At 40.3% G+C, this 13,009-nt stretch overlaps 1 protein-coding gene across 2 annotated transcripts in view; it reads right to left on the reverse strand.

The window, feature by feature from the left end:
* Positions 1 to 31: 31 nt before the first annotated feature.
* Positions 32 to 13,009, reverse strand: part of ATP13A4 (ATPase 13A4) — a 254,995-nt gene continuing 242,017 nt past the window's right edge. For both annotated transcript variants that reach the window (XM_059687405.1, XM_059687406.1), the window contains 5 exons: positions 12,319 to 12,493; positions 9,804 to 10,006; positions 3,578 to 3,666; positions 1,995 to 2,075; positions 32 to 523 (listed from right to left, as the gene is read on the reverse strand). In XM_059687405.1, the coding sequence (XP_059543388.1) occupies positions 263 to 523; positions 1,995 to 2,075; positions 3,578 to 3,666; positions 9,804 to 10,006; positions 12,319 to 12,493 (809 nt within the window). In that variant the 3' untranslated portion in view covers positions 32 to 262. The remainder of the gene's footprint in view (positions 524 to 1,994; positions 2,076 to 3,577; positions 3,667 to 9,803; positions 10,007 to 12,318; positions 12,494 to 13,009) is intronic.

A 13,009-nucleotide genomic window follows, 5' to 3' on the forward strand; every position in this document is an offset into this window, starting at 1 on the left:
CTATGTAATGTGAATAAAGTTTATTTTTAAAAAATAGATAATCCAGGAAATGTATTTTTTCCCCTCAGTGGTAAAGGGTAGGATACAGTCAAAATAAGCATCATTAAGGTTCTTTGTTGCAAAGCTCAGTACACTGAGAAATGTGTTTTGAGTCCTCAGCTGGAGAGAGAACAGATAAGGGTAAGCTACCCTCACCTCTCCACAGTGCTGTAGTTTCTGGGGAAAAGGGGATGCTGTTAAGCATGTACAACAACAATTCTGATTACAGTCGGGTCCAAAAATGCTGTTCTGTGTTTTGGCCTCCCTGTTGGAGCTTTCCCTTTGGGATCTGTTCAGGGCTTTCATAGCCTCGGTTGATGTAGAACCCATTTTGGCCATCGCCTGAATAGTCCGTCCTGTTTGTGGGAGGCCAGGTGGGGTCTTCTGCCAGCTTCCTTTGCCAGTTCCTATATTGACTTTTTGAACAGAATCCAAGTTTATTTTTGATCAATAGCCAGAGCTCTCGATTTTGAAGGATGGCATCCTGGGAAATCCAGTGGAAAAAAACAAACCATCATCCACTTCCCCTGCTGCCTGGTCGCTGGCTTCTCCCCGCTGCAGGCCCCTGCTACCACCACATGCTGTCCCCCAGCCTCCCCCTGAGAGGTGCTTGTTGCTGCTGCTATGCTGGCTTCTCCCCCCTGCAGGCCCCACCAAGTCAAACAGCCCCCCTTTCGTTCCCTTGAGAAGCAAGTGTACTTGTGTTCTCAGAAACCTGCTGAATGTAAGCCTTTCATTTCCACAGATTCCCAGTTAAATTCTAGCTAATGATTCACTTAGAATTAGTTGACTGCCAGCGACCACCAGGTATTGTACTCAATAATGTACTCAAAATCAAGACAAGACAAATCACTGCTACCTGCCATATGCCACCTAGAAGATGACAAATAAAGGCTTGTTGAATGAATAGATGGGCTCTTGCAATCAAATAGATTTTGTTTCCATTTAGGGCTCTTTTTTCTTTCTAGGCTCACATGCAAACGATTTTTACACATAACAGAACTTGTCAAAGTTTGCATTCCACTTTTGCTTGTACTAGACTTTCATATACAATTTGTAGCTACAGTCTTCTTAATACTCCTTTTTAATGATTGTATAGCATCTCTTCAAATTTCTGTATAACTAAACAAACAGCATCTTTACTTTCGAAGATGTGAGTCCAGTCAAATATTTTACCACTGTAGGTAATATTATGATAATACCTTCATACATGTGGGTTTTTTCTCTCTCACTTTTTAAAAAAATATAGTCTCAGAACTAGAATTCCTCAGTTAAAAAGTCTGAGAAATTTTATATTGGTTGCATTCACTGGAATATTTGTCTATGTGTGTGTGTGTTTAAAAATTTGGTTGATTCTCTTTCCCAAAGAACATATGGTACATGAATCTTTTTTAAAAAAACAAAACAAAAACTATTCTTTAAAAAATATAGAACCTGAAGCTGTCACTGAGTAGGTAAAGTGATTTAGTGACACTAAGTAGAAGAGAAATGCTACCGGAGAAGACCTTCCAGGGTAAGCATTGACTAGAATGAGCAATGGCTTCCCTTCTCTCTTGATTAAGGAAGGCCTCCTGAAGACAGAGCTTCACTGTAAACGGTCTCATTGAATTTCCAAGCGGGAAGGTCACCTGGTCCAGTCTCTAAGGAATAATTGAGCCCACTGGAAAAGTACAATACAGTGCCTTCAGATGAGGCAAAATTAGAGCTATTTTCATGGTTTGCTTTCTATACTACAGATATCAAGAGCATTTCTATGCAGCCTTCAAAGAACTATAAATCATTCTATAAGAAATTTCCCCCAAAGGGTACATGCACAGTTTTTATAAACCCTTCTTAACTATCACTATTGGGTACAAAGGTGTTTGCTCTAAAAAATGAGCATCTGTGGAGAATGAGGCTCTTGATTTGCTTATCTCCCTGGAAGAATGATAGGAACCACACAGAAATCACGTTACCTCTACAAAGAAGGCCACGCAGAACTGGATGAGGGCTGCCACCAAAATTGAAACCCTCCATGATGTCGTGGTTGGGATGAACTGTGGAAAAAGGAATACTGCTATGAGACTTTGCACACCTTACACTTTGAAAAAACATATTTAATTTACATATTTGTAGCAACTCTCTGAGCTCGGAGGGTGGGCATTATTTTCAGCACTTTACAGATGAGAAGGTCAGTACCTTGCCCAGGACTCAAAGCCAATAAATAAAAGGCAGAGCCAGAATTCAAAGGAGAACCAACTGCCTCTTGTCCTGTGCTCCCTCCAGTGCCTGATGACAGACTTGGAGTAAATGTGCCCTGGGCCACAGGCGTGAGACAGGGCATTCGGAAGCCTGTGTGTCTCTCTTCATTTTTGTCTTTTCAAATCCAGCAAACAGGGTATATGATTAAATCATTCATCTAATTACATTATTACTTCTAATTCTCCCAAAGCTACATCTACCTGAAATTTATTCTTTCAGTAAAATTGACCTATGGGTAAACATAAGGGGGCAGAAGTTTAAGTTTATTTTGATTGAAGTGAAGGGAACATTTTCTGAACACATCTTCCCAGCCTTAAACCAATGGCTTGATGAAAGTCAAACCTACCCAAACCACCACCTTTTAAGGATCAAAGGGTACATATTGACTTATTGAATGAGTGTAAGAGCTACAACTTCCCATGGCTGCATCCATAGACAAACAAACAAACAAACAAGGAAACAAACAAACAAACAAAAAACCAAACCACACACACACACACACACACACACACAAACACACACATAAAAAAACTACATAGCCCCATTTCTGATCCTAAATGGCAGAATATGGCTAACTATGCAGAAGACTGAGCTGCCTTTAGGACGAAAACTACAGGTCCTCCACAGTATCAAAAGGCTCACTTTTAATTCTCATGTCTATTCTGATATGAGTTATTTTTCCCCCAAGTGGAGACAGCCTTTCTCTCGGTTGTGAAAAACAGCACACTCAGTGCAAGGGTTGTCTGGAGAGGCTGTAAGATATGGTAGTAGGTCAATACTTTTTTAATTCTCCCACAATGTTGGGTCCAAGAATGGGCTCACTAACCTCTAATAAATTTAATTTTAACCCACTGCACCCTGGATCAAATAAAACTTACAGTCAGTTTCCGACAGATAGAAATATGATTGACCTATAAGTCTACTTTTTCTTACTCCTCACAGCTATGGTATGAAGGATTTCTACTATATGTTTTAAAATATTAAACTTGAAAAATTAATTATTGAATCAATGCATAAAATTTATTATACCAGTATAACATTGAAGAATAAAGTATCTAAATATAATATTTCAGTTGTGAATGAAATAAATATACTCAATTGGGAATACCAATAATATGAAAACAATGAGAGGCTAGTGTATGTAAGATCCAGATATATCACTTGCACTTCTAGTAAATAGGAATAGTCTCTCAGTGATCAGAGAGATTATGGTAACAACAGAATTGGAAATTACAATGCAAATATGGTCCCATTGCACATGTGAGTCATAACAGATGTGCAAACGAATACCACTTACCTCCATTCTACGGTATATAGCTTGAAAATCAGAAAACATGATGAAAACTGTGAGGCCCAAGACAGTTATCAGCATAAATGAGAATATATCTGAAGAAACACCAAACATTACTTTTAGATGCTAAAGGAATGTTTCACATAATTTGGCACACATTGCAGAATCAATTATCTCTGTTGGGAAAATACTAGATACATCTTTGGATGTTTTGAAATATCCTCATATGTTTTAAAATATGTTCGAATGCTTATAAGACAAAGGTGATATCTTAAAGTGTTTCCTCGAAAGGCTGGGTGTAGAAAGCTGCTAATAAGTGTAGTAAAGTAACTTCCATAAAGGAGCTACCTCAACTCAGGAGCCCTGGGGAGGGGGGGTGGGGCAGTGGCGGCAGGACCTTTTGCAGTGATCAGTCCATGTAAATGGTCACCAGACAGACCATGTATCTACTAAGTCGTGCCTTCATGGACAGTCAGTCCTCTTGATAGTACCTCATTCTTCTTCGTTGCCTACAGAATACATCCAAGGGTCTTCAATTCATGGCCTTCCACAGTGTGGTTCCAATTAGCCTTTCTAAACTGACCTCTGATTGCTCTTCCTTACATGCCCAGGGAAGTTAATCCATAAACCTGCTGCTTCCAGAGGCCCAACGCTTTCCACCTTCTGTCCCTCCGGTTCACAGAATTCCCTGTGTAGATGATATTTTTTCTCTCTTGGCAAGTTTCAATTTTTCAAAAACAGCCCAGTTCAAATATGACTTTATCTTTAAAGTTCCCCAATTATCCCTTTTAACATTTTATTTCATATGGTGTATAGCATGATCTTTGCATAATCTTCATTTATGTATCAACTAGACTGTAACCACTTGAAAGTGACTTTGTACTTGCTTCTCTCTGGGGCTCTAAATTGAAAGAGTAAATGAGAAACTAGCCTGCGCATCGGCTGGGTTCTCTCTCCCCAGCCTGCCAAAACTGCTTTGCTTTTGGGAGCTAAACTTCCCAGAATGCAATGTGCCAACATTACTGCTCTTACCCCAAACCTCATCCACTCCTGTGTCCATCAGAGCTTTTAGGTACTTGTAGATGGTGCCTTGGAAATGCTTTGATAGAAATAGTACTGTAGCATTTAATCAGTGTTTCCATGACATCAATGATTCTCATAACCCTCAAAATTTATAAACAGCCCTAGCTGGTTTGGCTCAGCAGATAGAGCATCTGCCTGCGGGCCAAAGGGTCCGGGGTTCAATTCTGGTCAAGGACACGTGCCTTGGTTGTAAGTTCCTCCTGGGCCTGGGCCCTGGTGAGGGCTCATGCAGGAGGCAACCAATCAATGTGTTTCTCTTCCACTGATGTTTCTCTCTCTGTCTTTCCCTCTTTCTTCCACTCTCCCTAAAAATCAATGAAAAAATATCCTCTGGTGAGGATTAACAAACAAACAAACAAAAATTATAAACAAACGAACTAGGTTTTCTCTTATGCTCATTATTCCAGTATTGATTGTCTACTGGCCCTCAACTCTACATAGGTCATATCAAGAAGAAATCAAAGGCAACTGCTCCTCTACTGCAGGCCCTAATTTTTTAAACAACCAGAGCTCTGGTTTCACCCTTGTTCATCTACGCCCACCATCATAGTAATCTACACCTCACTTTATATATATACAGCTAGATACAGTGCCTCCTGGAGAATACTCAGGCTTACTCAGGAAGGACGTGAGGCTAAGAGGAGAAAACTTGGGGCTGCATCTCCCCAAATTAAGCAATCTGAGCAGCTTGGTGACAAGAAGATCCCAGGAAATGGCTATGTGGATTGTTCATTTACTTCATTGTTTCCAAGCCCCAGGGACCCAGATGTTGGGAAGATGATGCCCCAAACATCCATCCTGATAAAGGCCTGGTGCTCACTAGGAACTGAGTGCATATCACACCGTCCTCAGACTAATGGTCTGAAAAGCAGCCAGTGCATGAATGAGCGGTGTGGAAACAAAATGATAAGGCTCTCTTCTTTAATTCAGCTTTGATTAGAAAATGTAATGAACAACTGAAAGGAATGCTGCCCTCCTTGGTTAGTCACTATTGATGAGGAAATTTAAAAAATCGGGCTGTTTATACAGGTGATTTGGAAAGAAAAGTCCTGGGCAAGCCATTACAGATTATTTTCAGATAAGTGAATATTCACACCTGTTTCTATAAAAATTTAACCCATACTGAGAACAGATTGGCAGTTGCAAGAGGGGAGGAGGGTTGGGGGACTGGGTGAAAAAGGTGAAGGGATTAAGCACTACAAATCAGCAGCACAGAATAGTCATGTGGATGTAGATTGCAGCATAGGTAATATAGTTAATAATGAAATGATGTGTATGTGTGGGGCTAAGTGGGTACTTGGGGCCACAGGGGACCACTCTGTAAAGTGTGTGATTTTCTGCCCACTTTGCTGTGCAGAATAGTGTTGAATGTAAACTGTAGTTGAAAAAAATTTAATCTATAGTTTTTTTAATATCCAATCATAAGTTGATCTTCTGCCAAAGGCTGTTAAGAAGGGCAAAGACTTTTCTGTTGTATCAATATAAAATTGCTTGTATATTTTAATAGTAGCTCCAAGAACTTTGACTTATATAACCTTGAAAGAACATGATTTATTCTATTGGTTAGAACTTTTTTCATTTTAAATTATCAGCTATGTTTGACATAGGGGTTTGAGTTTACCCAAAAGCTTTAAATCAGTATGATGTAACTAATTCAGCTCTAAAAAACTCAATTTAAGCAAAAGGACTCTGTAGCTATAATTCAAATTGAAGCACTAGCTAACGTAATATATCCCCCTTGTGAAATATCTATCTATATAAAAGCCTAAGCAACCATTGCAACTGAACGGACTACTGAACAGGCTGCGTGGGGCGACCAGCCTGGCAAGGGGGGGAAGTTGGGGGCAACCAGGTTGGTGGGGGTGGGGGCGGGAAGTGGGAGTGATCAGGCCAGCAGGCAGAGGCAGTTAGGGGTGATCAGGCCAGCAGGGGGGGGGGGCAGTTAGGGGTGATCAGGCCAGCGGGGAGGGGGAAGTTAGGGGTGACCAGGCAAGGGGGCAGTGAGGAGTGATCAGGCTGGCAAGCAGAGGTGGTTAGGGGTGATCAGGCTTGCAGAGGGGGGCAGTTAGGGGCAATCAAGCAGGCAGGCAGGTGAGCAGTTAGGAGCCAGCAGTCCAGGATTGTGAGAGGGATATCCGATTGCTGGTTTAGGCCCGATCCCCGGGCCTGGTTTAGTTGGACATCCCTAAGGAGTCTTGGATTGGAGAGGGTGCAGGCTGGGGTGAGGGGACCCTCCCCCCCCCCGCCCGTGCACGAATTTCATGAACCGGGCCTCTAGTCTATATCTATAAAAAGCCAGCGACCAGAACACTATAACAACCAGTTGTTATGATGCCCACTGCGGCCAGTGAACCAGCAGATCCAGGGTGGGGACAGCCAGCCAACTTCTCATGGGCCCTCCCTCAGTCAGCCTCGCCCCAATGGGCCCCCCAACTCTGATCAGGGGCAGGACCGGATGGCCAACCACCCATGGCCCCTCCCCCTGGGTTGCCCTGCCCCCAATCACCCCTCTACACACCAATCGGGGGTGGGGCCAGCCAGCCAACCACCCACAGCCCCTCCCCCTGGCTGGCCCCACTCCCAATCAGCCACCACCACCCTGATTGGCCTGTGGCCTCTCCCTCCAGCCAGCTCTGCCCCCGATTGGCCCCCCAACCCCAATTGGGGGTGGGGTCCACTAGCCAATCGCCCACAGGCCCTGACCCCTGGCCGACCTGGCCCAGATTTGGCCCCAATTGGGGCCGGACCAGCTGGACCCCACCCATGCACGAATTTGTGCACTGAGCATCTAGTATATATATAAAAGTCCAGCAACTGGAATGGTGGAATGGCCAGAATGACCAGAACAACCAGTGGCTATCACTGTGGCAGCCAACCAGCCTGATCCGGGCCCTAATTGGCCCCAACCCCTGGCTGGCCTGGCCCCTGATTGGCCCCCAACACCCTGATTGGGGGTGGGGCCGGCTGGCCAACTGCCCTCGGCCCCTCACCCCACCTGCCTGGCCCCCACCCATACACAAATTCGTGTACCAGACCTCTAGTGTAGATATAAAAAAGTAAAAAATTTAATTTAGTAAAATTTATAATCTACCACAGGGAAGTGGGGCTTGATCAAGAATGTGAAGATGATTTAATGTGAAGTTTATTAACATAATAGACTAGCACTTGGTCACCAGGACAACATAAAGCATAATTGTCTCAGTAGGTGACAGGAAGGAGTTTGATGAAATGAATCACCCATTCTGGATTTTAAAACACACTTCTAGCGCTAGCCAGTTGGCTCAGTGGATGGAGCATTGGCCTGTGGACTGAAGGGCCCCAGATTCAATACCAGTCAAGGGCATGTACCTTGGTTGTGAGCACATCCCCAGTAGGGGGTGTGCAGGAGGCAGCTGATTGACCTTTCTCTCTCATCTATGTTTCTAACTCTCTATTCCTCCCCCTTCCTCTCTGTAAAAAATCAATAAAATATATTTAAAAACAAAAACCAAAAAACAACACACTTCTAATTATTGGAAATAGGATAATTTCATGATATTTATAAGTAAATATAATTATTATATTTCATTATATTTATTAATAAAAATAGTTCTAGTAGTTTTCAGAAGCCTGGGTAGAACTATCTGCTATTACCACTATTATTTAACATTGTCCTGAAAATTCTGGACTCTACAGTAAGACAGAAAATATACAAAAAAGTATAGGATTAGTTTCTTAAATAAGTGTGCAGGATCTATAGTAGAGAACACAACAAATATTTACTAAGAGATATAACAGGAAGCATAAAGATATAGAGAGACATGATATGTTCTTAAATGTGGAGATTAAAGTGTGTAAACAAATGCATTTTTCCCAAAAGGGATTTTTTTTAAAAGCCTGACAATTTATTCTAGAGTTTTTCTGGAAGAATAAACAAGAAAGAAAAGTAATAAATATTTTTTAAATGAAGAGTAACAAGGATACGCCAACCTTACTACTTATAAAAACATATAAAAGTCTAATTTCTAAAGCCAAGTGGTAGATAAAAAATAGGCTGGTATATCAATAAAACAGAGCAGGTAGTATAGAAAATAATAATCTTATAAAAATTAATATATAGTATAACTAGGTGGGGAACCTTTTATCTGCCAATGGCCATTTGGATATTTATAATATCATTTGTGGACCATACAAAATTACTAAATTAAAAAGTAGTCTACTATATTTGGTCAAACATTTAATTAACTCACCCCTAATGCCTTGGTAGGGCCAGACCAAATGATTTCCCAGGCCTTACTAGTATATGGCCCATGGCCAGATGTTCCTAACTCCTGGTTTATAACATAAATATAATATTAAAATTTACATAATATAAATTATGCATATGAGAAAACCATAAATATATACATGAATATAGTTATGATAATGGTGGCATTACATTGAGTTGAGAAATAAGTGACTAAATGAAATATTAAATAATAAAATCTGCTGGGAAAACTAGGGACTAATTGGATAAACTAGTTTGATCTCTACTTTAAATCATATCCCAAATTAACATTAGGTTTTAAAAAGCATTAAAAGAAATTTTTAAAAAATTAAATAAATGATAATCTGATTTTGCAATGAGAAAAAATTGTGCATAAAGGCAATGGAAAAATCCCAAAGGATAAACAGCTCATACAAATAAATAAGAAATATAACAGTAACCCAATAGAAACAAATTAATAAAAATGTAAATGAAATTTAGAAATGAAGAAATGGCTAATAACATAGATACATGTTCATCCTCACTGGTGATCAAAGAGATGCACAGAATTGTTAAAGTAACTTCCTCAATGTTATAAGTTATTACAAGGTTATATTTGACTTGGTTGGAAAGACTTTTACAAAATATTTTGACATATACGTAGGTACTTAAGTTCCTTCTTGATGGCTCACAATAGGGCAGGACTCATGTGACAATTCAATAGTGCATGTGCTTCCATGCCATTGAGCAGGTTTCTCCCATGGGCTCTTCCACCCATGAAAATTACCATTTAGTACTCAATTTTAGATCAATGCAATGGTTCCCCTCTCAGCCAATCACCTCAGTGAGTTGCGCTTCTGGGGAGATGGAGCGGGGAGGAGAAAAATGATATTCAAAAAGAAAAAGTAAACTTCATATACTTACAGTTTGTGTAGATGGGTTTTCGAAATGGCTTTCCCTTAGAAAAGATAAATGCTACTGTGATACAGTTAAGGGTCCCGATGGGCCACAGTGTGGTACTCTCAAAACTTAAAATTGAACCAGGAATCAGAGTTGCATTTCCAGTCCAGTTTCTTTCCAAACTCATATTTGTTGAGAAATTACTTTGGTTGTCCAGAAAGCACTCACTACAAAAGAATCACCAGCATTTATGGGGCTTTTTATTTCATTTTTCTCCAGCTGGTGGGAAAAAATTAGTTTACCGCTACCACAGAACCTCAGCTTTCAAACTGTTCCAGCCAATAACTACCAAGACATAAAGCTCTTGCAATGTCAAAACAGAAATAAAATTCGGAGGAAGTCAAGATTGTTCTTTGTGCAGCATTCCATTTAGAAAAAGTGATCTGTATCGAAAGGGCTTGAGTGGCCATTTTCTATGGAATTCTTTTTAATTCAGAGTAAATGTGTGTGTGGGTCTCCCATCCAAGTACCAACCAAGCCTTATCCTGCTTAGCGTCCAAGATCAGGCTAGATGGGGTATGCTGAGTCCTGATTTTGAATCTGCCCACTCTCTCTTCACACAACCAAAGGCTCTTCCAGAGGATTTGAACATAACACTCTCCTGCTTATGAGTGTTTATGGCTTTGTTTTGCCAATAAATTAAGTTGAAACTTCCTAGGCAGGTCCAGAAGACCTCCAGACTCTGATGTATCCAGCCTTATCTTTTGCTAGTCCTTATAGACTCCTTATATTCTGAACATATAGGAATATTCCCTGCCCTCCCCCCACATCACCATTTGCATACCTCTGAGGTCATATGTGCTATTCCTTCTGAATGTCTTTACATTTGCTGGCCAGCATAACCAGCGCCCCCATTTTTCCCTCTTAGTGCTGCATTGTTTTGCAAGTATTCATTCACATGTTTTTATTTTCCAGTCCAGGGATTAGAGTTCCTTGAATATGGAGTTTTCCTTTTGGTTTTATTTATTTATTTATTTATTTATTTATTTATTTATTTATTTAGTTTTACTCAGATTTTCAACAAATCCTTAGCACCTAATACAGTGATGCCACATAGCATTTGCTCAGAAAAATATTTAAGATAATGGCTTTCCCACTTCTGATGGAGCTTTGCGCAATGTTTATTTTTTTCAGTATCAAACCCACAAATCAGTTTCCAACAGTTTTCTTATTCAGCTTGAAACTTTTTACTATTATAATTGTTAATAAGTAACTTTTCTTTTCCAATTGTGACCTCAAATGCAAGACTTAAGTCTTATTATTCTTGGCTCCCTGGATTCTAAAATGTGTTTTGCATAGAAGAGATGTTGAGTTAAAGGTTGCTTAATAGATTAAGGAGACAATCAGTAGTTAAGAAAGCGTTCTTGCACAAAGTGGACAGACAAACTAGAAGGGTTGAAGTACAGAGTTTAACACTAAACTAGGATATCTAATTCAATATACTTACATTGCAGATAAGAAAGCTGAGGACTAATATGACTTAGCTAATTAATGATAGAGGCAGGACTACCCATCCACCATCCTTTTGCCTACACCATGTTGTCTCCTGGATTTCATCAGACCTTTACTTCTCTGAATATGTGCACTTCAATTTGGGGGGAAATCTGGTTTTGAAACAAAAATGACTTCCATATTTCAAGTAGTAGTTGAATTTCTGACTTTGAGGTCTAAATGACAACTTTAGACATCATTTGGTACTTTTCAAACTATCTTCCACTGGTTCCTGGAGTTCTGATGCCTTCACAACCACAGTGGAGTGAGGGGGAGTTTGTACAAGCCTGACTTCTAAAAGAACAGCAGTTGGCTTTCCTTTCCTTTTGGGGGTCAGACAGGCTTTATTGGAAAACATAAGTTAAACATCTATGGCATAATTCACCTCAGCTAATCCTTAATCTATAGTTAAAGAAATTAAAGCTCTGGGAATTGGAAAGATTTTCCCAAAGTAATTGGGAATCTCTTACATATCAGGGGCCAGCTGGCTTCAGCTCGCTCACCAAATCCAACCCATCAACTGTTTTTGTGAATGAAGGTCTATGGAACATAGTCACACCCACTTGTTTACATGTTGTCTGTCTATGGCTGCTTTTTCACTCTAACAGCAGAGCTGAGTAGTTGCAACAGAGACCATCTAGCCCACAAAGCCAAAACTATTTACCATCTGTCCCTCTACAAGAAAAGCTTGCCCACCTCTGGTCTATATGATACCCAATCTACCAGGGAGTTAATTCAGCCAACCAACTGTCAGATCTATACCTCAACAACCAATGTAAAATGTTCTCCTATCCATTCCACATGGCTCACCACAGGACTCCACCCATCAACTGTGTTCTGTGATCTATCTCACCATTGGTATTTTGCAGTGTGGAGACACAACTTTTGTTAATTAAAATTTTAGGGTATAGTTCAAACCCAGTTGTACAATGTCATTGGTAGTCATCGTATCACCTTCGGAAAGGCAAAGTAAGGAAGTAACCATTACCTGTATCTGTAGACCTCACAGTACCAGGGCTGCTGCTTCACATAGAGAAATGCACAGATATGCACAATGCAGGTGAAACAGGTATTCAACAAGACTGAGAGCAGCAAAGGGGGAGAGAGGAGCTGTCCTGCTGGTCGGTATGGAGCCAGCTTTGGGTAGGCATGAGTTGAACTCACTGAAAGAGAAATGCATTTTTCCCAGTTACACTTTCATTGTTGAGAATAAAAGATTGAGATGCATATTATTTTGAGTCTTGCCTTATGGCTCAGATTCAGCACATGTGAGTTGAGAATTTATATCTAGGAAAGCACATTGTCCAGTTGCAGATCCAATGCTATCAGACTTTGCCTCTTTCCTTTGGTTTTACCTTCAGAAGTGAAAAGTATGGATTAAAAAGTTCTGTAATTAGTAAATTTGCCATATTGCATGGGGCAAATATTTTCTCTACAACCAGACTTAGCAGGAATGGTATATAAGAGAAGAAGAGTGGCCTTTCATATGCATAAGCATTCCTATTACTTCTCAGTGATGATGGAAAAGTGGAGAGTTAAGAGGAGGAGAGTAAGAAAGCATCTAGGTAGACTAATATTCATAGGGTAGCACATTTTTTTAAAAAGAATTTGTTCTGTTGTTCATTCAGCAAATATTCTCTGAGTATTTCTATCTATCAGGATAAATGTTAGAAATGTGC

The sequence above is a fragment of the Myotis daubentonii genome, chromosome 3 (genome assembly GCF_963259705.1).
Source record: "Myotis daubentonii chromosome 3, mMyoDau2.1, whole genome shotgun sequence".
Taxonomy (NCBI): domain Eukaryota; kingdom Metazoa; phylum Chordata; class Mammalia; order Chiroptera; family Vespertilionidae; genus Myotis; species Myotis daubentonii.